This window comes from Malaclemys terrapin, chromosome 14 (genome assembly GCF_027887155.1).
Source record: "Malaclemys terrapin pileata isolate rMalTer1 chromosome 14, rMalTer1.hap1, whole genome shotgun sequence".
Taxonomy (NCBI): domain Eukaryota; kingdom Metazoa; phylum Chordata; order Testudines; family Emydidae; genus Malaclemys; species Malaclemys terrapin.
The window spans coordinates 19,094,048-19,118,750 of NC_071518.1; the positions used below are offsets into that span (position 1 = coordinate 19,094,048).

The 24,703-nt window shown below is 38.3% G+C and overlaps 1 protein-coding gene and 1 long non-coding RNA gene across 8 annotated transcripts in view; one reads left to right on the forward strand and one right to left on the reverse strand.

The window, feature by feature from the left end:
- Positions 1–18,200, reverse strand: part of KCTD15 (potassium channel tetramerization domain containing 15) — a 56,106-nt gene extending 37,906 nt beyond the window's left edge. Inside the window, exons 1-3 of one of the 7 annotated variants that reach the window (XM_054049039.1) lie at positions 17,704–18,200; positions 16,195–16,283; positions 11,524–11,699 (exon numbers count right to left, since the gene is read on the reverse strand). In XM_054049039.1, coding sequence (XP_053905014.1) covers positions 11,524–11,687 — 164 coding nt within the window. In that variant the 5' untranslated portion in view covers positions 11,688–11,699; positions 16,195–16,283; positions 17,704–18,200. The other 6 variants (XM_054049041.1, XM_054049040.1, XM_054049038.1 and 3 more) reach the window with 6 other exon arrangements.
- LOC128848831 (uncharacterized) lies at positions 17,643–19,550 on the forward strand. The gene is made up of 2 exons (XR_008447109.1): positions 17,643–17,773; positions 19,453–19,550. It is a non-coding gene; the product is annotated as an uncharacterized LOC128848831 (long non-coding RNA).
- The last annotated feature ends 5,153 nt before the right edge of the window (positions 19,551–24,703 follow it).

Genomic DNA, 24,703 nt, shown 5'->3' on the forward strand with positions numbered 1-24,703 from the left:
ATCTAATTCCTGCTCTACTGTGTCCCCATCTGCAAAACGGAGATAGTGGGCCATATTCATTCCTTATGTAACTATTGATGTCAATGGAGCTGTACTAGGGATGAATGTAGTTCAATAATAGTTACCTCCTGAGATATCAGATAAGGGGCGTCAGGAGTAATTACTTAATGTTAGTAAAGTCCTTTGACAATGTAAAATGCTAGCGTGTATGTATGAGGGATAGCTATTGTTATCAATTTATTATTAAATTCATATGGTAGGGAAATCTGCCCAAATCAGTAACGTAGGGGTTAATGTTGCTTTAGCTGTGTTAGCTAAAGCCTACTCTGTACAGAATGTTGTGACTAAGTGCTCAATAGATCTATACTCTCAAACTCTTTCATTATTTAAATCTTGTGTCTGGCATGCCTACATATTTATTCAACTGAAATATGCATTTTCCTTTTAAAGGTTTTATTAACCCATGAATACACTGGGCCTGATTCTGATTTCACTTATACTGGAGTAAATTTGGAGTAACTCCACTAAAGTCAATTGAGTTATACAGGGGTAAAGTTTATGTAACCTTCAGGACACAATTCCTTTTAGCCGCACACCTAAAACTTTCGTTATGACAACCGCTGTAGCCAAAAGCAGCACCTTAATCTAATTTCCAAGTTCTGTTTATTTTCTTCTACCGAGAATAATGGGACATGACCCCCCCTGGTGTAACTCCACTGAGTCAACAAATTACAATAAGGATGAAATTGGCCCAATATATTTTGCAGGAAATTTTTTTAAATAAATGGGACAAATCCTGGTCCCATTGAAAAAAGCAACAGAGAGTCCTATGACAGTCCAGAGACAATGGCAAAACTCCCATTGACTTCAGTGGGACCAATATTTGGCCCAATGAACCAAATTCATTCCTGGCTTACCTCCATTTACTTCAGTAGAGTTACTCCATGAATGAATACGGCCCAATAGCTTTTTAAATCTTAGCTTTCATAAATGAACACATTCATGTAGGTCACAATATATATACACAGAAAGACACCTATAGTAATCACCAGTGGGATCATTAAAATAATTAAGCGAGGCCTAGAGACAAATTCATTTCATATTATGCTCCTTACAAAACATATCCCTCATCTTCATAGTCCAGAGAGTGTATTTTACAAACATTCTAAGGAGTTAATGAAATATTACTCTAAGTAGACTTTGTCTGCATGCCATAATAGGGTCTGTATAAATCAAAACTTGACTTGTGTGGACAAATGGCAGTGAAATACATTTAAAGTCCAAATATCAAGAAGTAGCACCAGTTTACTGCAATTTTACAGTAGTTGACTATGACCTCAGGATATGATTTCCAATGGAATGCCACTGTAGCTTCATTGTTACATAACTCCTCCACATGGGATGTTGAGTGTGCTGGATGCACAGCATTAAAAGAGAAAAATCAATAAAGGAGAATCCCCTTTGTTTTGAGTATAAAGCCATTGTAACTGTGTAACAGTGATCACAGACAGAATACTTTACACTGTTCATCAACATGAAAACAACCTCTACCTGCACATGAAAGCTAGAAACAGTTGCTTCTATGGCATCCCGTGGGAGAATTTTCTCAAACTATTCTGCTCATGCTGATGCTATTCATGCTCCACTTGCAGTGCTATGTAAACTACTGCATCTTTATTCTGTGCAGCGGGAGCCACTGTGAAAGGGTAAGACGGGCATCCTGAGTAGAGGGAGCCGGAGAAGGAATGAGGAAAATCAGTATAATTCCCTGAAGGACAAAGAACTGGTCCAACTAACAGGTATTTTACAACATCAGAATCGGTAACAAGTCAGGATGGTACCATGAGTTGGATCCCTTTACTTCCGTTGTCTGGAAACTCTAACAATGCTTTCCAGAGCTCTGTCTGGAACCAAGAGCCTGCCGGTAATGACACATTTTTTACACAGGCAGCATTGCAAGGGAATTAGAAAAGAGATGGACAGAGAGAGGCAATTGCATTGCACTTAACCACAATCAAGTTGTCTGTTCAGGGAAAATAAAAATAGAGTAGTTGGACAAAGAAGACAAGGCTAGCTGAGATCTGCACCTAATATGCTGGAGATACTGCTCAGTGCTGATCCTTGCAAAAGGATTACCCCATAACTGCTCCCAAAGGTTGTGTGAGATAGAGCTCTTTACTGAGTGACCACTGGTCATGTCAGGCAGATCTGTCTAGGAATGCTTCTTATGACTAAAGGAGCTCTGCATAATCAGAAAACCACCTAGATTGTCCTTCCCAATATACCGTTCAAGTTGAACTGGCAAATAAACTTACATGAATGTTTAAGCTTCTCAAATTCTATTTTTAGAGCAGCCCATGAATCGCAATATAGATACAATTTTATGTTCAGAAATCAGATAAGCTTGATCACTGCTATCGATTCCTCACAGTTATTAGCTTTTTTTCCACCCCACCCTCAAATAACATGACACCCATTTATGCCAATGATCTCCACATAACCTAGGCTTGGATAAATATTAATTTGGGGGAACATGATTAGCAGAGACCAGATAAGTAACTTTTTCCTTGCAAATTCCATTAAATGCTCTGAGTAAACATTATGCCTGTAATTCACTCATGAACAGAGCTCCAGCGCTGGGATCCAGTTGATATGAGTTGCACTCCCATGGGGTAAATTTTCATCTCGGAGGCTGGCAAAAGTCCCCTCACAGCAGGTTCTGCTGTGTAAGGAGGGGCCATGAAGGGGGGAAACACGTTTTGCATATTACACAGCTCCGCATGGGCTCCCTGCATGCCATCAGGGCAGGGCAGATCCAGGTCTGAAGAATCCACTCTTACACAGGTGCTCTTATTCTCCCCATCTCACAGAAGCACGGCATTAAGACCGGGGGGACCACTATAGCCTCAGCAGAGTAGCTTCCTGGGATAAGGGAAGAAGATTCCTTCCCTTCCGCATTGTCCCAGTGCCCAGCCCAACTACTCAGGCTAGGCGCTGGCTTGAGGATTTTGCCCCTTATTGCAAGAAAGTGATAGGGAGTGTAAAACAACTGTTCCAAGCTGTAATTGTGTCAGTGTCACTGTTTTCTGTTCACAGAGGCCAAATCATGTCCTCATCACCATGGAGAGATCACACAGTGCATTTCTGCACTTCTTGTGCTCTGCAGAGCTCCGCACTAGCCATGTAGCAGCATTAGAGGCACGTTTGGAGGAATGGCAAGGAAATGCTTACTAAATCCATTACACCTCAGCATCTGCCCCTAAATTGTAAGGGTGTGTGGTGCCCTGACTGTGTATGATCATATTGAATAATATTCTGCACATATACAGCTCCTTTCATATGAGCATCACAAAGCATTGACATGAGTAAATTAAACCGCACAACGCTCCTGGAAAACAGTATTTTACATATGGGGAAACAGAAGCACAGAGAAGCTAAATGACTGGATTAAGTTAAGTTACTTGCGTCAGAAACACAGCAACGAGCTCAGATGTCCTAGCTTCTGGAATCAGGCACCTTTCCCCTCATTCTTCCCATGACTGTAGCAGCAGCAACAGGGCAACTGCCAGGATGCAGCCACATTGCCTCAAGCCACCAGGTTGGGAGTGAGAATTCCTTTCCCCTCTCACCAACTCTTATTCACTGTTAAGTGCAACCCTCCTTTTCTATGGTTTTATGCAGACTTTTTGTGGGGGCAAGCACCATATGACCCTAAACTGGCCTTTGTCCTGCATAACTGTACCGGACAGAATTCCCCTGGAAGCCAATGGGACTTTGGCCCAAGTAATAAAGTCAGAGTCAAAGGATTTAGTCCTAAGTGTGTGAATGAAATAGCATGTTCCTTCCATAACAGTGAACATTCTAATGTTAATCCAACAGAAAACTAGGTGCACGGACATCAAACTGTGAACAAAAACTTTGTACACTTTTAACTGCTCTCGTCACAAGCTTGCCTGAACGAGCAGAGCTCCCTATGTTTTCTTGTAATAAGGGGAAGTAGGCAACTCAGTGGAAACTTGCCTTTCAGAGTAAATCCTGAATTTCTCTGCCACCCAAAAATGTAACCTAATTTGTAAGTGTGCAATCTTTATTCCATATTCTTGCCTCCTGCTCTGCTGAATGTTTATAAAAGTGTGGTTCCTACCTCTTTATCAGCGTTTAACTGGATTCTGCTGGAAATTAATCAGCTGAGGAAAACTGATGTAAGAGAGGAAAGTAACTGCAAAGTGGAAATTCACCTAAAAATATCCTTTGGGTTTGAGCTTTAAAGTTCGTAAGTTTTAAGTTCATAATGTGTATTAAAAATAAATAACCTTGTCCTGCAGTCCATGCAAAAACAAAATGCCCATTTTGGAGTTTTGTAGGCATATGGATCAAACTCGTAAAATGTTTGCATGTTGGATAATATACTATGATATGTATCCGTACAGAGTAAAAGCCCAATTCTTAGAGCTCCACTGAGGTCAAGGAGAGCTTTATCACTGACTAAAATGGGAAAACTCACTAAAGGTGAAATTCACAGTGGTTTGGACGGTCTGCCTAAAGTTCTTTACTCTATTTAAACCTCTTAATGGGTCTGCCTGGGAGAGAGGTGTGAGCTCCAAGGAGGAACAAAATACCACATGCATACCGTGTGGGTACACTGACCCACAAGTAGACTGGTATGGAGGGAGTGTGGAATAGCCAGGAAAGGAACATGGTATCTATAACCATGATGTTCCAATGGCCCAGAAATACTGCTCAGAGGGCACAAAGGGGTAGCAGATGTTATTCTAGCCTATAGGTTTGAGTATTAGCCTCACAGACTGTTCATGGGAATTCCATCCCCACCCCATTTAGTTCCCTGACTAAAGTCTTGAGCTTGTGTGGGAAGGGGTGCATTTCAGCCCACTAGCATGTGTCCAGTATGCTTCAGTGTTTGCTAATTGCATATAATTTCCATTTTCAGTTAACACGGCAATAATGTCCAAACGTGACATGAGATTAGCAAATAAATCATAACAATGACACTAAATTGTTTGTGTATATGCAGAAATGTGAGATAGTCTCAAATGTGAAAAATCTGTAAAAGAATATATCCCACACCACATCTAGATGACACTGATTGGGACAAAGCCAGTGAAAAACCAAGACATTCAAAACTGAAGCTAGCACTCCCTTCTTAGCTTATGTGGCTCTGGGGGAAAGAAGCACAAAGGGCTTTAAGTAAGAAGAGAGGGCTACCACTGTTCCCACTTACACTGGCATGCAAATTTGCAGTAACTCAGCTTTAAATTAAAATTTCCAGATGTTTCTTCATTTGTGCCACAAGATGAATATTACTAGGAGTCTTTTTAACGTATTTTATATAAAAGAACAAAACATATTTAATGGAAGGATATACAACAAATATTAATTATCTAAGGATGTTTCTGGGAAATGTATTTAGCTGGTACAGAAGAATAAACTAATAAAGAGTGCACTCCCATCCTACCAGGTAAATATTAGATTTAGTCAGACCACAGGACAAAACATTTCTGGAAAAACGTATCCTTTTAAAAAAAAAATTGAAATTCAAATTTCCACTGAAAAAAAAAACAGTAAAACTTTGAGATTTTGACTAATTCTAGTAAACATGGACTTGGGATCTAATCCTGCTCTCATTAAAGTCAGGGCTTTGGCAGCTTTCTTCTGTGCACAGTGTGCATGTGATTGAACATTATGTATAATAATAGTTGTACAATAAGGGCCTTTTCTTTCTTAGGAGCTATCCCATCCTATTAGATAAATAAATATGTATAATTTTCAGTTCACTTTATGTACATACTAGAGCCTTCACAGCTTTCGCAGTCTGTCATGGAAATCTGTGTTCAAGTGTCAATGTGTGAGAGGGCTGCATTAGAGGTAGTCTGGGTGAAAACATGAATGAAATTTCTAGAGGAGCTGGCTGGCAAATATTAGTAACTTGTATGTTTTCTTTGACTGTTTTATTTAAATATGCGACATGGACTGTGGGAGTGCATAAGAGTGTCTTTCTTTTGCATGCCTGTAACTTAAAACTACCAGTGTTAAGACTTTATTAAACATAAATGAATGGAATAAAATTAATGTGAGACACTCACATTCTATCTTGGCTGGATCTGTATACTGAATCTCCTTGCACATCCAAAACTCTTAATAATTTCAATTAATTTTTTGGGGGGACAAGGAATACAGGATCATGCCCCTAAATTGTAACTCTCCATTAAAACAGGTTAATAATGGAAACACAGAGATAATTTTACACATAACTGTCATATCTGTTCCTTATTTTTTTGGAATGCTGGAAATGTCTTTGAGAGAAATACGATAGGTGAATAGTATCTTTGCCTTTATCCTTTGAAAGGCCAACATATTTGTTTATATATTGTTTCGGTTGGTTGGAAAAAATATATTGTACCATGAGAAATGCAGATTTAGAATGAATCATTTACAGCGGTCATTTAATTAGTTTCCCATTTGTCACACTATTAAATGCTGCTGCTTCTTTTTCTTCTTCAAATCACATACCTGGGACAGATGAACAGGTCATGGCACATGTGCGTTAAACCTCACTGTGGAGGAGTTTGTTTCTATAACATAGCTAAATAAGTTCCCTTGCAGGGAGTGCATCACGTAGCCTATGAAAGTTTAAGCAACTGATGTGACTAACACCTTTCGGGCCTGATCTTGCATTCTTTACTCATGAAAATTCACTCATTGGAGCAAATTCTCCTCTTAGTTGCTCTGATATAAGCAACAAAGACTTTAACAGAGTCACTCTGAAATTACGCTGGGATAACTGAGTGCAGAATTTGGCCCACTGACTTCAAATCATTCACTAGTTCAAATCATTGACTACTCACATGAGTCATGGTTGCAGAACCAGGCCCTTTATTTTCATGAATTACAGCTGAAACACATAACTTATGAATGGCAGAACACAGCAAAGCCATGAGTGGGCTGAGCACAGTCAATTCTACCAAATTACAATGAGAAATGTATCACACTGTCTGCTGTCAGGTGTAATTTATCTCATACCAGAAGGGTGACTGAAAAGCAGGTATAGGCAGGAACTTACCATGCCGATAGTTGTTCTTGTTAGGCCTGATCTTGCAAGGTGTTGAGAATGCTCAACTGCCAGCGAAGTCAATGCAAATTGAAAATGTTCAGGACCTTGCAGAATCAGGCCTATTATAAGTACAACTGAGGAATAAATATGACAGAATGATTTTTCCATTTTCCATTAGCCTGAGGTGTGTGTGTGTGTGTTTATAATGTAAATGATAAGCTAAAAGTATATTTACGATTTCAGAGCATACAAGAGCAAATAAAGCATGTAATGCAAATACACAGGAAAATTATCCCCTACACTTTAATTTTTATGGTGCTGAAACTTTATTTTCTGCAACTGTATCAAAGATTCAGCAAAACATAAGATATCCACCCGTATTCGGCAAAGTACTTAAGCACACATTTAAGTGCTTTGTTGAACCAGGGCCTATAAAATTTGATTAATCTACAATACTTGAAGCTCTTATGAAATGTTGATAGCATTTAATACCTTGTATAAATAAACCAAAAAACTCTGCATGTGTGAATATAGCTGTGCCTCCATCTGTGGCCACGCATAAGAACATAAGAATGACTGTACCGGGTCAGACCAAAGGTCCATCTAGCCCAGTATCCTGTCTACCGACAGTGGCCAATGCCAGGTGCCCCAGAGGGAGTGGACCAACAGGCAATGATCAAGTGATCTCCCTCCTGCCATCCATCTCCATCCTCTGACAAACAGAGGCTAGGGACACCATTCCTTACCCATCCTGATAGCCATGAATGGACTTAACCACCATGAATTTATCCAGTTCTCTTTTAAACGCTGTTATAGTCCTAGCCTTCACAACCTCCTCAAGTAAGGAGTTCCACAAGTTGACTGTGCGCTGCGTGAAGAAGAACTTCCTTGTATTTGTTTTAAACCTGCTGCCTATTAATTTCATTTGGTGACCCCTAGTTCTTGTATTATGGGAATAAGTAAATAACTTTTCCTTATCCACTTCCTCCACATCACTCATGATTTTATATACCTCTATCATCCCCCCTTAGTCTCCTCTTTTCCAAGCTGAAAAGTCCTAGCCTCTTTAATCTCTCCTCATATGGGACCTGTTCCAAACCCCTAATCATTTTAGTTGCCCTTTTCTGAACCTTTTCTAGTGCCAGTATATCTTTTTTTAGATGAGGAGACCACGTCTGTACACAGTATTCGAGATGTGGGCGTACCATCGATTTATATAAGGGCAATAATATATTCTCAGTCTTATTCTCTATCCCCTTTTTAATGATCCCTAACATCCTGTTTGCTTTTTTGACCACCTCTTTAGACTGCGCGGACAGCTTCAGAGAAGTATCCACGATGACTCCAAGATCTTTTTCCTGACTTGTTGTAGCTAAATTAGCCCCCATCATATTGTATGTATAGTTGGGGTTATTTTTTCCAATGTGCATTACTTTACATTTATCCATTAAATTTCATTTGCCATTTTGTTGCCCAATCACTTAGTTTTGTGAGATCTTTTTGAAGTTCATCACAGTCTGCTTTGGTCTTAACTATCTTGAGCAGTTTAGTATCATCTGCAAACTTTGCCACCTCACTGTTTACCCCTTTCTCTAGATCATTTATAAATAAGTTGAATAGGATTGGTCCGAGGACTGACCCTTGGGGAACACCACTAGTTACCCCTCTCCATTCTGAGAATTACCATTAATTCCTACCCTTTGTTCCTGGTCTTTTAACCAGTTCTCAATCCATGAAAGGATCTTCCCTTTTATCCCATGACAACTTACTTTACTTAAGAGCCTTTGGTGAGGGACCTTGTCAAAGGCTTTCTGGAAATCTAAGTACACTATGTCCACTGGATCCCCCTTGTCCACATGTTTGTTGACCCCTTCAAAGAACTCTAATAGATTAATAAGACACGATTTCCTTTTACAGAAACCATGTTGATTATTGCTCAACAGTTTATGTTTTTCTATGTGTCTGACAATTTTATTCTTAACTATTGTTTCGACTAATTTGCCTGGTACCGACGTTAGACTTACCGGTCTGTAATTGCCGGGATCACCTCTAGAGCCCTTTTTAAATATTGGCATTACATTAGCTAACTTCCAGTCATTAACGTCATCTTTGCAGTGTGGGCTAATAGTGCTTTTCACTATTACCAGCTGTCTCACTCAGCAACACATATCCTTTTCTCCTACACCAGCTCAAGACCCAGAATCCCTCTCGCATCCATAATAATTGCGAAGGCAATTTATAATCTCATGGAAGATATTCCAGAGAGCAATGAAAACAAAAGGTTTTGTGACTTTATCTCAAGAACCAGAACATTGAATCATTGGGAGTTTTGCCATTGAATTCAATGGGAATGAAAGCAGGCCCTCCTGAGTAAAGAATGGGATAACCATTTATGTCAACTCGAAACTGAAGGAACCCAACTGGCAAAATGAAACAAAATAACCAGAATCTGTCTCTCTTTAAATACAAAATGTGTGCTCTGATACCGCTCTACTACACATCCCCTCTGTTTGGTTTTCTGACTGAATTATGTCATTCAAACTTTAGGATCGAAGGGCCAATCCTGCAAACCTTTACTCATATGAGTAGATTCACCGAAACCATGGGCAAGGATTAATTGAGTGAGAACAGGTTGCAAGTTCAAGCCTTAAGAGATAACAAAGCACATGCAAATGCAAGACAATACATAACAAAATATCACACAATACACTAGTGTCTGACCAATAACTGTTTTGTACTTGTAGCTTAAAAACCAAGAGGAATACACTTCTGTTGGTTCAACAAACAGAAGTAACAAATCTGTATTATAAGCCAAAACCTCTAAATAAAATCTGTGCATTTATTTTAAACATATTTATATTTTGCAAGTTACACAGTTGAAGTTTCTATTAAATAACTCTGATATGGGGCATATTTTTTAAAATGTCAGCAGTGATTTTTTTTATGTGGAAACAGATGTGCTATTTCACTGCAACTGCTGCATATTCTCTGTATTTTCTTTATACTGTGAAACATCCGTCTGTTATTTTGTTATAAATCTTTCCCCACTGGATAGATTTCTTCCTTGTAATTAAATACTAGATGAAGTCTTGAAATAGATGGTCTCCTGAAAAATCATGTTGTTTTTTGCCTAATTTTAAAATATTGGCATTTCAATTAATGTTCCTTTTCCGTGGACCATTTCAATGCACTACCTAGCCTTGGACTGAAATCACAGCCATATGTTTTATGACATCAGAGGCATTTCAAGGTGTCTCCATAAATGTCATTTACTGCTTGGGAAACTGTCAAATCAGTGCAAAAATCCCTAGTTCTTCTGAGGGGAAAATACTTGAACAAAAATGTAGCTTTATACAGCTCCTTTATACTGAAAAGGCTGTCCCTTTGAAGAAATACAGGTCATGTTGACAGCAGAACCTCTAAACTGCTGACCTGATTCCTGGTTTGCATTTTGGATCAAAACTGCTTTCTTTAGCCTGTGTGACCAAACACCTTGTACTGTACATCTCATACTTCCTGTTGTTCAGATGTGAGGCATTTGACCCTTAGACAGAATAAACACATTCTTATAAACAAACTATGCTATTCTTCAATTTCAGAATACTAATTTTGGTGGATTTAATTACAAATCTAAAGCTATCAAGTAACTCTTATGAGATACTCTGACATATGCTTTTAACCCTTAAATCATTGACATTCTTCAGCTGCCAGCCTAGGGCCCAATCCTGAAAAGAGCCAAACGCCTCCCACGTGCATCTCCTTCCATGGCGGTCCACACCTCACAGAAAAAGGCCCCAAATGAACACCGCAGAGGGTTTATGTATGCATCTCTCTGCAGTTTCTCCTGCCTTAAAATACTGGGCAGATTAAATAATCCACACCATATATGTATCAGTAACATGCAATAATTATACACAACTTTGACCTGATGTGCAGTTGCAAATAAATACATTGTATGCTGGACATTCTGCTGAAAATGAATGTCTAGTGTCACTGCTGTTGAAAAAGTGAGTACAGATCATCTAAGAACTCTACCAACCAATACAACTGCAGCTATTATAGGGCTTCTGCTGGCTGACAAATGTATCCATGAGCACCCATGTAAAAGACGAGCTGTTGTTTATTTTTTAACAAAAGTTTGTTTTAAAATAAAGAAATTGATTCATAGAGTGGTGAATATTATAGGACAGTCACATCAACAGGTGCTTCAAACATAGCAGTATGGTGCGGAAGATGTTGAGAAAGAAAATGAATAGACTGTCTAAATAATACATACATTTCACAGTCTCTTTTTCCTATAGAACTCTAGTGAAGTTAATGTATAAACTGGAGATTGAATTATTTATAAGTTTTGAATATATGATAAATCATGTTTCACATTCCACACAGGTAAATGTATATTTCCAAGCAATGAAACGAAATAGGCACACAGCCTGGAAACACTGGGGTCTTACCTGGAATCTGGATACTTTGTCAAGGTAGCCAAGCTGCTGGTGTACATGTGTCCTCCTACATCAATGTGCACAGGAGCATTGGATTTGGTGAGTTGAGCTGGGAGAGGAATTCCTTGAGCAGCCAGGGGAGAAACTGGGGACCGTGTTAGAGACAGACGGGACATGCTTCTTCCCTCCTGGAAACGGAAGACAAAAAAGAACAGTTTCTCTTAAATGTAACTGTGTGTTACCTTTATTTCTAGTGTGATCACAGATCTAATCAGATCATTTTTGCATCTGCCTGATCACATATTCAGCTAACAAATTATTGCCACCACTGTAATTAAGTGTATTTGCATCATTTTCTTCAAAGTACCAGAGGGGAAGAGAAAGATGCTTATTAGCAATAAGAAATCAAGAAAAAAAATTTCAAGGTGTCAGCCTCAAGGGGCATAAAACAAACTGCAAAATTCTAATTAAAGGTCGCGGGCTTATGTGTTAGATGTGAAATATCCCCTGACAAACGAATAACCAATTTGTGAATTGGGATTCAGGGGTTTTTGCAAGTTTGTCTCAGTAACGAGACACCTCTAAATTAGTGATTTCCTCAGAACCTAAGGCATTTAGTTTATACATGTAGTAAATTTCACATCAAACTATGAAAAATAATAGATTTTATTTTTAATAATTACAAAATAAATTGATAACTATTGATTATATCTTAATAGTAGATATAATGAGGGACTAATAATCTTTCAAACTGAAGGAAATTAATAGCTGGACGCAACGACGGCAGAAATATATATAAAACGACCACAGTTTTCATGACACAAAGCTTTCACAAATGCCATATGATCTAGCATTAGAAATCAGAAATATACATATGAACATGTGTGTATTTATTACTTTAAAATATCTGAAATTAAATGGAATTGAGTCTAAATATTTTTAGCTGATTTACAAATTCATGCACTGAATTTCTGCTTCTGTTAACCTAAAACAAATATTTAAAAGACTTTCAAAAACCCTGTTTGATGTGGAAGGGACTGCTAGGGCAAAAATATACATATATCCAAAAACTCTTCAGGTACTATAAGAAAAGGCTGATAACTGATTCTCTCCCAGATACCAACATGTGTCTTACACAACTGATTTAAGTTAAATAAAAAATTATAGGTAACATACATGACAAATGGAAAAACTGCTCAAGCTTTCGGAAGTTCTATCAGACACCAATGTGTCTTACACAACTGAATAAAATCAAATAAAATAATAATGAAAACATATATGACAGATGGAAAAAATTGTTCAAGCTTTTGGAAGTTTTATAAAATTCCCCATCCTTTCTGTCACATATGTGTAGAACAACATATGCAAAATATTATAGTTAAAAACATTTCTGAATAGAATCTAATTTTCCTGGTATTTTGTTTTGCAGTCCTGCTACCAAACGTCTAGACTCTTCCTAACATCTGATAGACGCTTTATATGCAGTATTACAAAGTGAATGTCAAATTCTTCCAGGTTAGTTTGGTGACATTTCTAAGAATCCTAAAACTGGTCTCTCCTTTCTTTTAACAATAAATATTTTGCACAATATGCTTGCCCAAACCATTCAGTGAACATATAATTGACAAGATTCCTTAAAAACATGGATACCAAAATATATGGAAAGGGACTGAAAATATAATGTATCTCGACACCTTTAAAAGAAAACCAAACGACTAGTCTATTCATCTAGTTTAGTTCATAACAATTTTAAACTACTCCAGTACAGAAATACATCACCCCATTATGAATCCACATCCTTTTCTCTTCAAATGCAGAAAGGACATCTGCACTGAATGCGAACAAAATAGCAACACTGTCCTAGAACTTCTGTGTCAGTCGATGTGAAATTGGCATTAACATTTTTACTGTAGCACCACCTTCAAGGAAAATGACTGAATCCTTTAATGACTAAAGTTGTTGCTTTCTTCTTTCCCACAAGGTCCTGTTGTGGGCAATCTTTAGGAAATATGTCATATCACAAATAAAACTACTAATTTTTTAAAACAATGTAGTACTTTAGCAGTCTGTTCTCTAGTTGTGGATGCTATATCTGTCTACCAACACAGACAAGGATGTGTTCCTACCAAAGAGCACTGCAAGCTCATGTTCATTCTGTACTCCTTCACTTAAATGTAAGGGTCAGTAGCTACAAGCTGAATGTCAACTCTGGCTTTGTTCTAACCCTAACTATTATCACTAATGATAAAGGTACAGACCTTGCAGGATACAGACCTGCCTTGGAAATACACCTCATGGAGTTTTACAAAAAATATGCCTAATTAGGGCTCATCTGGACCCCTACAATTTCTAAATGAAATCAAAGAACTTGTAGTTCTCTTTAAATAAGTCTTACATTTAACCGTTTGTCTTGAAATACAGACTCCAATTTTAAAATATGCACAGAAAGCTAAAGATCAAGTGATCTGAATCTATTTGTGCATATTTAAACACTGCTACTGTCTTACGATTTTGTTTAATGTTAGTACATCAGCAAATGCCTTGATCTGCAAACTGTCTGAGACTCTCTGTGAGGCCATGCCCATACAGTAGAGATATTTAATTTATACTATTCACTGGAGGGACTTTTTGAACAATCCTCTGCTTTTGGCATCACTCAGCTACAGTATGCATTGAAAAAACACTTAATTATAGAAAATCACTGGAAAACTAAAATAGTTCACAATTTTGTATGGATTTTCATACTTATTGAGGGATTTCAGGCTTTTATTTTGGGGGAGGGAATCAGAAGGAGAACTGAAATACAGGTTTGTTTAGTTAGAGAAGATTAATATTATAAAATAACCCAAATGTTTAATAAAGTTGCGATAGCCAATGATTTTTATATTAGTTAATCTACAAAGAGCATAGGTCTTAAACACTACCTAAACCGTGTAAAAAGCACTTCCATTAATCCTAAAAATAAATATTCCTGATTCCTTAATCCTAGTTTTTATTAACTCTCTTCTTACATGTATTTCTCAATATAAACTGCTGCTAAAATTCACCATATCAAGTAATATATTTATTTTATCCACAGAGCTGGATCTTAAAAGTATTTATCCTGTGGAATTCTGTGTTTTCTAATACTGATGTGAAAATTAAAATCTTAAGGGTAAATATTGAAGAAACATTAACAAATTTCATTTTTAAACCATGTAAAATAATCCATGTTCTTTAGTTCCCTACAACAGGATATAACATCACTACTAGTGGCACAAGCAATAACCCTGCTCTAATAAGTAACACAGGAACCTGCTAACGGCAAAATCAATAGAGCCTGATTCCCAAATTATCGGAATATTTAGTTTTCCAAACATTACACACCAAGATTTTTCAGAGCCAGCTTATCTTTTTCTGCCTTTCTAAGCTAACTGCATAAGTACTGCTTGTAAAAACTATTTGCCCATGCAAAGTGAAATAATCACAATGCCATGCTCATTTACACACAAAATGATTTTGTGTCCCATTGTGCTCACAGTTGTTCAGCTCTCTAGGGGTGATTAAACTAGCTATGCTGCTACAGCTTGAGATGATTTCACTGAATCGTTTCTCCATGAAGTTGCTTCTTTGCTAAGCTGTTATTTTAACCATAAAAGGTAAACAGAAGGCAGCTGTAAGAGCTCCATTCAGCTCCATGCCCAGGGCTATCACCCTAGGGCCGAGAATGCTGAAAGACTGCAGAATTTTCCAGGGTGTTGCCTTTCTTCCTCTGAAGCCTACAGGAATACTGTTCATTTAATACACACTCTAGATGATACATTTCAGATCCTACTAACAGAAAGACTTCAAAAGTGTAAGAACTTTTGGGCGAATGAAGCTTCCCCACCTCTGCACATAGCTTGAGGCCATGGTAACCAATACTGCTGTTGATGTTGGGAAAATACAGTAGAAATAAACTGCACAGAGCAAGGCAGAGAGATAGGGACAAGGGAGGTGAAAGGTTGCAGAAGAGAAACAAGAAACAGTCTGGAAGGGATAACAAGAAAAAAAGGAGAAAGAATTAAAAAGAAAGCAGCTCTGAAGGAGGGACAAAGTTAAATCAAGGAACAGACACTTAAAAGACTACAGATGGGAACCAAGACTAATTAAGGATGTAAAAGTGCTTTGTTTCTAAAGTTTATTGTTGCCAGGATAAAAATTAATTGAAACTAATGCTGTTATTCACTCGTGCAGTTTAATTCCTTCATGCACATTTAAGACATGAAATGAAAACTGCAGGTTTAAGGACTTGCCATGAAACAGCTCTCTCTATAAGATGTTGAAAGGGGGCATCTTTCAACCCATATGCAGCCAGCTAGCTGTGTGTGCATCAAAGGCACGAAGTCCAGTCTGCTGCAGGACCACTGACTCGTCTTTAATGAGATCAGCACCAACATCTGTTCTCTGACTGGTTCCTTTATTGGATTCTCGTTGAAGCTTTTCCCCCCCAGAGACCTTTCTTTCTTTAACAGCAGATCTATTATAGCACTAAAAGTAAAACCACCGTTTCAGCCCCCCGACACCCCATTTCAAGCACTTTGGAGAATAACCAGCTAAAGAACTTAACCTTGCACTCTCGTGGCTTCATGGCACTGTCTGTATTTCCAGGGAGGTAGGATTCAGCCCAGCCAGAGGGTCAAAATTAAAGAGACTTGGCATTACCTTTGTCTCTATAAACACGTAAACATGATAATATCCAGAATCTGCCTCTTAGGCGACTTTGAGCCGATTGTTTATTTTGTGAAATCAACCTAAGACAAAGAAGTGATCAGGTTATTTTAAAACCTTGGCCAATGGGTTACAAAATAAAATCCATAAAACATTTGCACACACCTTAACACTGCTTCAGAAAACCCTGGACATTTGCTAGCAAGTGGATTAAGTCAGAAACTTTTTGGGAGCAGTTAGCTTGTTGAGCTCTCGTTTAAAAAAATTCTTTTCCCCACTCTCCTCCCCCCATTCCTAGCACTCTCCAATCTATTTAGTGTAAGTTTCACGTCACCCAAATGCCTTTCCCTGCTGATGGTCAGGGAAATCACCAGTAAGCCATGCACACCGGCCACTAAACTTCTGGCTTTTTTGTTAGAAATATATACAGCAATGCCCAAAGGTAAAATTCAAAAAAAAAAAAAAAAAAAAAAAAAAAGGCACAACATGGCGTCCCTTACTTATTCTCGCATAACAAGAAAAGAGATGCCTTAGATGAATGCAAGGGGGGAAATCTGCACCTCCGATCCTATATATTTTATGTGCAGCCAATGGTGGTGAACATTGGCCAGACGAATGTATTAATTTTGCAGAAGTGTGCCACATTACATGTAGGAACAGAAATGCAAACTATAGCCTAGAGTGGTTTGAAGTCTACACCAAATCAAACCTTCCACTCTGACTGGCGCCAGAGTTTCATTCACAGACCGCCCGTGTTTTCCATATTAAGCTTTGTCATCTGCCTTCCCCCTTTGTGTTTAGACACCCTAGAGACAACCCCAAAGGACGGACCCACAAAGTCCCCACCAGAACCAAGAGGATCTCCCCTGAAAGCAAAAGGGGGAACCAAACCACAAACCATCAACAACCCCCCGCACCTTCCACAAACAAACATCCCCCCTCCCTTCACAAACAGTGCAAGGAAAAACAACCCCCCAAACCCCAGATCCCCCCCTCCCAGCCCTACAACGCGGTGGCAGCGGCTGCTGCCTATTGCAGCTGCCCGTTTGGAAAGTGCATTTGTTGCCAGTGCTCCGTGTGTACCATTCAAAAGCCCGGGACCCAATTAGCTCTGCCTCCTCCGCGCTGCAGCTTTGCCCCCGGATCCTTTGCCTTCTTCAGTGCTGGGGCTAGGGCGGCAGCAGCAGCCTAGGAACCCCGAGCATCGGGGCGCCAGCAACCCTGGCCATGCTTTAGAAAAAGGAAACAAACCATACACACATGCACACACACACACACACACAGAGAGCACCAGCGCTATCAAAGGAGGGTGGCTGAAAATGGATCCTGTAGCTTTAAAAAAAACCCTCTGTCTCTTCTCCAGAGCCAAGATCTGAGTTAGTTTCAAGAAGAGGCACTTTCCAAAAAAAAAAAAAAAAAAAAAAAAGCCATGCAATGCAATGCGCACTCCCCAGTCCATGCAGGGAGAGAGACAGGAGCGGCAGTCAGAGCAGCTTTCCTTACCTTGAACACAGAAGAGAGATCTGCAAACCCCCCTTTTGCTTTGGGCTCTGTTGGGTTTGTGTGTTGATGGGTTTGTTTTTTGCCTTTATTACTATCTTTGTTCCTTAGATCCTGCTGTGATTATTATTATTTTTAAAGCTGCTTCTTCTCTCTCTCCCTCTCTCTTTTTTAATGCTTCTTCTGTTTATTTTGTGTGTGTGTGTGTGGGGGGAGAGGGGAAAAAAACCCCTTAAAATGAAACTGCCGAGGCTGTTATGAGAAGAAAGGCAATAATCCCGTCTCTAAATAACAGAGGGAAGGGAGAAGAGGAGGAAAAAAGGCGAATTCTTGCTCAGGGCTTTGCAAACGCCTCCAGGGCAGAGGATTAGGCTACAATTAGCTCAGCCCTTTGCTCTCGCCCTAGCTAATTTTGCGATGAAAATTGGATATTTTTCCCTCCTTTTGCTGGAGATCTCCAGATTAAAAAAATACCTTTACAGATAAAAATAATAATAATAATAATACAAAATCAGATGGCAAACCCCAACCCCCCTTCTCCTGCTTCCCACCCCCCTCCCCAAACTAACCCCCCTCTCTCCTTGGCTGCAGAATCCTTTTGCTAACGGTTTGGGTTGCCAGCTCCTCTCCTTCCTTGGCTGGGGGGATAACGGTTTAATGTTGTGGAATATCAGGCCACTGTCACGTCCTTCAATAGACTTACTGAAAAGAAGAAGGAGGAAGGGGGGAAAAGCTGATTTTAATCATTGTCATTTGGTCTGATGTAATATTTCCCCAGGCATTTTCAACTAGGCATAAATTTTCAGCTCCCAAATAAGTAACACAGGGCACGTTTCTCACATCTCTTGACTCCTCTGTTACAATTAGGGTAGCACCCACTCTGCACTTGTTGATAAACTAGATCAAGTTAACCACACACACACACACAAAAACCTACAGCAATCAAAATGCAGATCGGGGGTATTTTGGGGGAGAGGGGGTTGCAATTATTCCCTTCCCCCCTCCCCTCCGCTTCCCCTCCCCTCGCTCCCTTTTCACCCTTTGCTAATGTCTCGCATTGTAAACGCCAAATTTCCTGTAGGCCATTAAAACCAAATGACGTCTATCGACATGCATTGTGCTATTGCAGAAAGCGCCCTGGCAGGCCGCCCCTGGCCAAAAGCGCCATTTCAATTATAGCGCACGGCTAGATGGAGATGTCTGCCATGAAGATTTCCCAGGCAGACAGGCAGCTCCACAGGCGCTCCGCTGGCTTGGCCACAACAGCAGCCGCTGCTGCTGCTTCCCGTCGCTGTGCCTCCCCCTTTGGAACCTCACACCCAGCCCCCTCCCGCCAACCAGCAGAGCCAAATCCTCCATAAACTTTTAACAAAAGCAGATTGATTTGGTTCCCTGCATTTATTTATTCTTTTTTTTTGCAGCTAACTCAATCTGGGATATTGATCTCGAGGGAAACCTGCATTCTCCCCCTCCCCCCACCCATACGACCCCCCCACACACACACACAATGATGTTTACCTTGAATAAACTTTTAACATTCGTGCGTGTGGTTTAATGTATTTATTATTAATATTATTAGTCGCAGGTGGCCAATGTGGCATATGGATTTCATGAGAGTTGCCTACTGGGTCAGCCTTACACCAAATATATATATTTATAATATTCGTCCTGGAATAAACTTTTTTTTAAAATCTGTCTCCTTTAATTTATTTATATGATTTAATACAGATCAGGTCTTTTTTTATTTTGCAGATCACCCATCTGGCTAATGAACACTATGAAAACATCCTTCTCAGCCCCTTCCTCTTAAAATTGTGTTTATCTCTGAATAAACTTTTTAAAAAACTGTGTGTCCTTTGTTTCATTTATGTGATTTCATGCAGTTCGACCCCCTTGTTATTTTTGCAGTTCATCACTCTGCCATGTTGATCTCCAGAACGTACCTTTCCTTGACCTCCACCCTCCCTGAATTTTTTCAGTGCATCATGACTTTTCAGACCTTAAGAGTGTAAGGATGGGATATATTTGTGTGTGTGTTTGTATTTGTATATTACAAATAAATGTCAGCCTCTGTGGACTAGAATTAGGTTAATTTTAGATCTTCAGCGCCTACTAGCTGCAAACAACTGTAAGTGCAGAAAAGTTATGTAATTATTTATTTTTTTTTGTTGTTATTGCAAAGGTCAGGCCATTTTCATGGTTAAAGGGAAATCAGAATTGCGTGTCCTCACCAGAGAACTCCTCTGTCAGACAGAGGATCTGAAGCATTGGGCTTGCCACTCTTTACTTTCCTGACATTTATGGGCTGAGAGGAAGGCGTGGGAACTAGTTGGCTTTTTATTATTTTTATTATTGCACCATCAAGGAACAAAGTGAGAAAGGCAGAAACCCCTAAAATTGAGGTTTTTTTAAAGTTATCTTCCATGGCAGGAATAAACAGAAAATTTTTTCCTAAGGGTAGTGTTTTTTTTTAAGAGTACAAACTACAGCAGAAGAGGGAAATTTTCTCATTAAAGTTACATCCCTGCAGTTAGTTCAATTACTTGATATATGCAGAAGATGTTGTAAATTTAAAGATTTAAATAGCTTACAAAGATGCCGGAGGCTCCATCAGTTAATTTCCTTAATTTATGGATTTTTAGCTGAGCTTCTGAAATGAAAAGGAGAATGAGAACTAGGTCAGCTGAGAGATTTGCATCCAGCACAGACTCAAATTTGTTTTGCCTTGACCATCCTACCAGGTACCTTTTTTAGCAGGGGCAACAGTTTCACCTTTGGCCTTTGAAGTAGGTCTCTGTATTGCCTATGAAAGTCCAGCACAAAAGGGTGGATTTTATTTTAAACTAACCTCCTGAACATAACAGTGTCTTCAAACAGCTGCCTCACCATAGCAGTGGACAAGATTGTAGCCTAACTTTCCCTTTAACAGTTCAACAAGTGCAGTTCCAGGAGAGAAAGAAAACCCACTGAGATTTTAAGTCTTTTGCGGCACAAGTCAAATAAGACTCTTTTGGTTGAAGAGGCTGAAGATTTTATATGATTTAGCAGCTTAATTTTTGTTTCATCTGTAGATTATGGTCTAACTGACAAACATAAAATAAGTATGAGAATCATGAGCAGTAATCAAAACATAACTGGAAATATAATGTTTCTATATCAAGGCTCAATAAAGAGGAAACAGAAATAATTGCAATATTTTATTGAACAGAAAGTAGAAATTGCTTCCTTACTCAGTCCCAACCCATCTCAAAAAGGTATAATTTAAATGTACTGCATAGTAATAAAATGTCTGGCTGGGTTGTTTTTTTGTTTTGTTTGTTTTTTAAGATAAAAGCAAAGACACAATTGTAGTTGAGAATGAAAAAGATGTATGTATTACACAGTATTGTTTTCATGGTATCTCGAAAGGGACATTGTTCTCGATTTAAGTTTTTTTTTACCCATATTACTGTAGTAGATAGTAAAGGTGTTCTGTGTAGCACTACATGCACTCACTCAGTTCTTTCTTCTCACTCAATTGTGTGCCACTTTGTTGTTGTGTTTCAATATGTATGAATATATACATATGAATTAATACTTGAAAGATTTATATAAACTAAACAGTTTTAGGAAGCAACATTGCAATATGATTAGTGTTGGTGTTCATGCTTTAACATTTCTTTTCCCACTAGATGAAGTTTCTAAGATTTGCAAGGTACATGTCAAGGACGGGTATATAAAAGGATTTTTATTTATTCACAACTCCAAGACTAATTGCTTCTCTTTGCCTGAAGGCCAAGAGATTGGTTTTAATATGACACTTCAAAAGTATTCATAGAACTACACAGATACTAAGTGTCATTGTTTAAGAGAGAAATCTGGCTATGGTACTTGTGACCCTGAAAATAAAATCTTCCACTGTTTTTCAGAGATTCACTTAAAGCTCAACTATTAAAAAACTGTACAAAATAAAATATTAAATACTTTGAAGCAACCAAGAAAAAAGAAACAATTTTAGAAGTGAACATAACTTATTTTCTTAGCAATATTATCACATCCTTTATAAAAGAAATCCAAACTCATAATATAAAATTCCTGAGCTCAGGCATGGAATATTATAATTAAAATTCGTAAGTTAGAGGATAGCTTACTTAAGTGTTTTAAAAGTTCTTGGCTAAATGTGAAACGTATTTTATTAGGTATTAAATAGCACAGGCAATAAACTATTTTGCATTTTCCTTATCAACATTTCTTTGTAGCCTGTTGCAGATGCTTAATTTGTATTGAAAAGGACAAAACCATTTTATAACATATGTCTTGTTTTATCTTATTATTACATAGTTTGAGTTTGAATTTTTTCAATATGCTAATCAAAGATTTATTGGTAAGTATTATTAAGAGTTGAAATAGAAATCCATAAAATCACTACATTTCCATTTTCTTTAAACTGTTTTCATGTTGTCCTAAAACAATGCATGATGCATATTTTACAATAAAAACTTAAAATAAGATAGGGGGCCAACACATGCACAAGTTCAGATTTCCAGGTGTCCTAAATCTCCTTTCAGTATAATTTACTGAAGTCTTTTAAAATAATCATATCTGAAAATTACTACTCACATAAAAGAAAGTGTGAATGAAATAAAAAGTAAGAACATCCTGTTTCCATGAATACTGTAGTCACAACAGTAACCTCTTAACTATTATTTCTTAATTATTGTACAAAGAACCACAACAAGTGCCTATTGCAGTCCATGACTGATCTTGTTATTGTATGCTTTGTCCTGTGTCATAATTTACCTCTGTACTTGTTGCCCTGTTGTATTATGTCTGAAATTAGGTTCCAATCCTGCCTTTACTAAAGTCAATGGTAACACGCCAGGTAGGATCAAATCCATAAATTATACATTTCTGGGGTAGGCACCTTGCCTTTTCATGTTTCTGTAAAGTGCTAGAACACTTTGGGATATTTTTAATAATAATAAATAATAACAATAAGTAAAACAGATCATTTATGATTTTTTTAAAAAAAAACAAGAATGAAACAGTGAAGGATTGAGAGCTAGGTGTCTGTCCCTTTAAAACTAATGTCTCCATACAGAATTATATTTCTTCCTACTCATGGCTAAGAAACCATTACATTGTGGGTGCAGTTTTGCCTGAGGGGAAAGTTAGAGAGCTGAGCAAGTACCTTGTGAACCAGTGCTTCAAAAATAATTGTTGGACCCAAGTGTGTCCTCAATCAATTAAACCTTGGTGTCTTTGATGAGTTTTCATTGGTATGGCTGAGGGTAGAATTTTGCCTTCTGTCAGAGTAAATAAGGCCAAACACAGCAATGAATAAGGAACAAGACACATCTCCTGGTGAAGAAAGTATAGATGCCAGGGGACTTGTAACCGGCACTAATGCTTCAACTGGTGAGAATAAGATGGAACCAAAAGATGTGAAGAGGATGCCAGTTCAGAGAAAGTTTTATATGGAAGATGTGCTGCGTATGTGGAGAAGCAGTTATTTTAGTAAGATACTTCAAAATATGAGTATCAGAGGGGTAGCCGTAGTAGTCTGGATCTGTAAAAAGCAACAAAGAGTCCTGTGGCACCTTATAGACAGACGTATTGGAGCATAAGCTTTTGTGAGTGAATACCCACTTCGTCAAATGCATGTTGCATCTGACAAAATGGGTATAAGGTGCCACAGGACTCTTTGTTGCTTTTTTCAAAAGATTAAAATACCTGGACATCCCAGTACTTCTGGTTTCTGTCAGCTGGCCTGATGTGAGAAAAGAAAGAATTAAGGGCATCAGTTCAAGCAGGTCAAACAGCGACATGAACTGGGTTTAAAGCAAACTGCAGTGCTGGTCATTCTGTAATAAGGAGTCCAACATGGTGTTTGCCAGTTAACTGACATTACATACTATAGTTTGACATTGGCTGGCTGAGGAGGGTTGTCCTGGGAGCCTCAACTGTGGCCACACAAATTAGAAAATCTGCAAAAGAGAAAATCTCTTCCTTGGGTATTCTGCAGTTCTCTTTAGTAAAACTGTCTATCTGCTGAATGAATTTACAAGCCATTACTTTATTAAAATGTCTAAATACAGTTAGATTTTTTATAATTACCCAGCATACAACTTCCAGTTTACAGCTGTAAACAAACTTCACAACACCAGCATTATATATGAAGAAATCTTCAGTAGAGACTGCAGGGTCCAAACATTTTAGGCAAACTAAATTTAGGCTGGAAATACAATCTGGATTAAATGTTTGCCCACTTCTCAACTTCTGGTCCTGACTGTTACAAGCCAAAAAAAGTACCCAAAATACAATTTGTTGATCGATATGTACTGCACCATTTTGGCATACAATATTTCTCAGATTTTGTACTTTGCCATTCTGTTATGTTCTCTGACACTTTTTACTGAAACAATTAATATTAAGAGTATTTTTAACTTACATGGGTAAATTGCATTTAATTAGTCTTTTGTTACTTATTAAATAAATAATATCCATATTATATATGTCACAGATGAAAAACCACTTCTGTTGATGATTGTAAACCATTCTCTGGTTTATTATAGACACAAAGTCCTCCAGGAAGTGTCACAAAGCCACATGGTGTTCCTGAGTGCTTGATTTTGCATTTGGATCACTGAATTAACTGAATGATGTGTAAAATCCAGGGTAGCAGACAGCTCCCTATTAAATACACATGTAAGAGAGGTTGTATGTGTTGCTTATTCCAGCGAAGGTCTGCAATAAGTTATACTCAGAAAAATGATTCCTGAATGATAGGATACAAAGAACTGGTGAAAAAGGCTACAGGCTCTATTTTGATTCAAATCATGATCCATTTTCAGAATCTTTGGGCATAGGCATATCTGGAATGGAACCCAAGATGCATCTTAGTGCTCTCTTCTTTGGGCAAATAATGGATCGATTAATGCAGTAGTTCTCAAACTGTTGTGACCTCTTTTGGGGTAGCAGTCCAAGAAGTCAGATTCGGCCTGCAAGACAATGCTGTCTACCC